The sequence below is a fragment of the Drosophila suzukii genome, chromosome 2L (genome assembly GCF_043229965.1).
Source record: "Drosophila suzukii chromosome 2L, CBGP_Dsuzu_IsoJpt1.0, whole genome shotgun sequence".
Lineage (NCBI taxonomy): Eukaryota > Metazoa > Arthropoda > Insecta > Diptera > Drosophilidae > Drosophila > Drosophila suzukii.
This window is the reverse complement of record NC_092080.1, coordinates 2,302,169-2,304,786: the sequence shown is the minus strand read 5'-3', so window position 1 is coordinate 2,304,786 and position 2,618 is coordinate 2,302,169. Positions and strand designations below refer to the sequence as shown.

Sequence of the window (2,618 nt, the reverse complement as noted above, 5' to 3'; positions counted from 1 at the left end):
TTCACCCGCCGTAATCTTTGAATGGCTGAGGAAGGAAAATGATGTCAGCCACATGTCGTAATTTGCGTAAAACGAGAGGTGAGGGGATCCCCCGAACCGGAGAGACCCCCTGAATCGCACGCACCCCGACTGAATCGGATATATCTGTTAATTATGCAGGGCAGGCCGCGTGTTCTGCGAGATAAGAAGTCCAGGGGAATACGCCATGGGTTAATTGCCGCCGGAAACTCGGGGAGCATAAATGCCTTGAACTAACAGTCATTTCTCTGTTGATATCCAGCTGATTTGCTGTATAATACACAAAATATTTTTATAAATGTATCGTATGTTCGGTGGTACAGAGCCGCAATCATCGAACGGCTATCTTCAGGAACCCTTAAGTCTGAGGGAAGAGTTCCGCTCCAGCAGATTCGGGCTAGGTCATTCCAATCCGTCCGATTTTTTACGATCTCAAGTTGGTTTTCTACACTTTCCGATCGAGTTGTTATATTAATATTTTATTTTTAGTGGCAATCAAAACCAAAATCTTCTATTTTCTTGGCCTATCGATGGCTTCTGGGCGGATTCTTTAACGTCGGATTGGTCAATTATGTTATTCAATACTACAGGAACGGAACTGTTTTTATCTACCTGACCAACTGGGCATTTATCATGTGCGGCATCACCAGCATAACAGGAGCCGTTCTTGTGACAATATATCACTGCAAGCCGGAAACATGGGGTAAGGCTGTTATTCCGTTTACTCATTTTTAATCAGTGTTTAATAGTTTTACAATCTTAAACTCCTATCTCACTTAGTTCCCCCCAGGTGCGTGATCAAGACTTATTGGGCCTTTTATTGGACCACTATAATAATGGAATGTTTGATCGCAATTACCTATTGGGCAGCCATATATCCCGACGATCGCGTGCTTACTAACCCGACGCGAGTCTCCGATTTCTATAACATATTTATACACCTTCTGCCGCCGATTTTCTTCACCATCGATCATATCATAGTAGCGCAGCCAGCCCGTCTGCTGCATTTCGTCTATCCAATGGTATTTGGTTATTCATATGGACTATTCGCTTTAATATACTATGAACTGGGAGGTCTTAACTAGTATTTGAATTTTACCCACTCCCTTTAGGAAATATTAATTTAATAACATATTTCAGCAACGGGAATTCCTTTATCTATACATTTCTGGACTTTGAAAATCCGAAGATGGTGCTAGTCACGGTGTCAATGATAACTTTGGCGACGGTCTTCCTGTCCGTCCTGCAATATGGAGTCTATCGGCTAAGGACTTTCATAGCACGCAAGATGGGGAAACTTCTGTGATGCTGTGCTGTTCCCCTAATAATTGCATTAAAGTGAAGCGTGTCAAAACTTTAAAACTAAGCATGCAGACAGTAAAGGGGGGAGATAGCTGTACCAACTTGAAGACACCCTATAGAAAGTCATTATAGTTTTATTCAGCCTTGCACAGCTATTTATGAAATATTTTTAAATCTTTTCCCCTTATATAGAGAGAGACAATCAACTTCTGCTGCTGGTGAGCACTGGGCATAATAAAGACCACAGCAAAAGAGGAGGGATGTCAAAACAAATTCAGCTTATTTGTCCTCTGATATGTCGGACTTGTTTTGTTGTTTACGCCGCTCGCACGTGTTTGGAAAATTAAAAGCACTGCTTCTGATGCTGCAGCTCCCCATCCTTTTATTCCCGTTCCCATTCCCAGGGGTTATATGGGTTGGCCACATCATGTCGCCTGTATCTATATCAGCTTGTATCTATCTTGAATGTGCTATCGCATGCGGTTTTATATGTCGGGTGCTCATAATTTGTTTTGATAAAGTTTCGTTTGAGTTTTTCTCTCCTATTTTTTTATGTTTTCCTTCTTTTGCTATATAATAATATATTATTTTGCATGGCCTAACCCTAGCATTTTTTCTACAATTTAATTTTTATATTTTATGTTCTGTATAACGAGTTCCCTTTAAATATTTAAGCCACCAGCACGAGTTGCACCTGCAATTACAGCTGTAAATAATGTTGGGGCGACAGCAACAATAAGTTGACTCATTGCTGCATTTTTCCATCCAACCAGCATGCAACCACCCCCTCACACCCCCCGCCGCATTAACTTCTGCTTCGATAAATAAACAAGTTGAGCTACTTAAGATTTAAGTTGTTGTTGCAGTTGTTCCCGTCCTCGTTCGCCCGTTGTTGTTGCAAGTGGTGCGCACACAAAATTTATAGTGAATACTTTTCCCCTCATAAACCCGGGGGTGCCCCACCCCCCTTTCGCCCCCTTGGACCCCTTTAACTGCATTAACCCCTTCAGTCCGTTACAAAATTGCACATTACGTATACGCTACGTATGCTCACTTGAAGCATGAAACCCTTCTGCACAGTGCACAACAGCAGCTGCGCTGCCTGCGTGTGCGTTGGATAATAATATAAGCATATAAATGTTTATGTTAAATTAAATTGAATGCAAAAAGGCGGAAATGTTACGAAAATTGTAAAAATAAAAACGAAGCGAAACGAATGAAAAAACATTGAATACAAATGTATTTTCGCCTTGTTGGGCTGCAAAGTCAGGAAACGGTACATAATTGCCCCAAATGGA

The 2,618-nt window shown here is 41.4% G+C and overlaps 1 protein-coding gene across 2 annotated transcripts; it reads left to right on the top strand.

Annotated features, from left to right (window-relative positions):
* The first annotated feature begins 249 nt into the window (after nt 1-249).
* LOC108012365 (protein rolling stone) lies at nt 250-1,380 on the top strand. 2 transcript variants are annotated; one of them, XM_065868312.2, is made up of 4 exons: nt 250-454; nt 508-721; nt 799-1,092; nt 1,159-1,380. In XM_065868312.2, exons 1-4 carry the CDS (start codon nt 317-319, stop codon nt 1,215-1,217), a joined length of 705 nt encoding a protein of 234 aa, XP_065724384.2. In that variant the 5' UTR covers nt 250-316; the 3' UTR covers nt 1,218-1,380. The 2 variants fall into 2 exon arrangements, with proteins under 2 accessions (XP_065724384.2, XP_036678643.2); XM_036822748.3 differs by having other exon boundaries at nt 799-1,102.
* The last annotated feature ends 1,238 nt before the right edge of the window (nt 1,381-2,618 follow it).

Coding starts and splice junctions, on each gene's coding strand:
- LOC108012365 (XM_036822748.3), top strand. CDS start 317: ATGTATCGTATGTTCGGTGGTACAGAGCCGCAATCATCGAACGGCTAT. Junction 722..798: donor CTGCAAGCCGGAAACATGGG/GTAAGGCTGTTA, acceptor TATCTCACTTAG/TTCCCCCCAGGTGCGTGATC. Junction 1,103..1,158: donor GAACTGGGAGGTCTTAACTA/GTATTTGAATTT, acceptor AACATATTTCAG/CAACGGGAATTCCTTTATCT.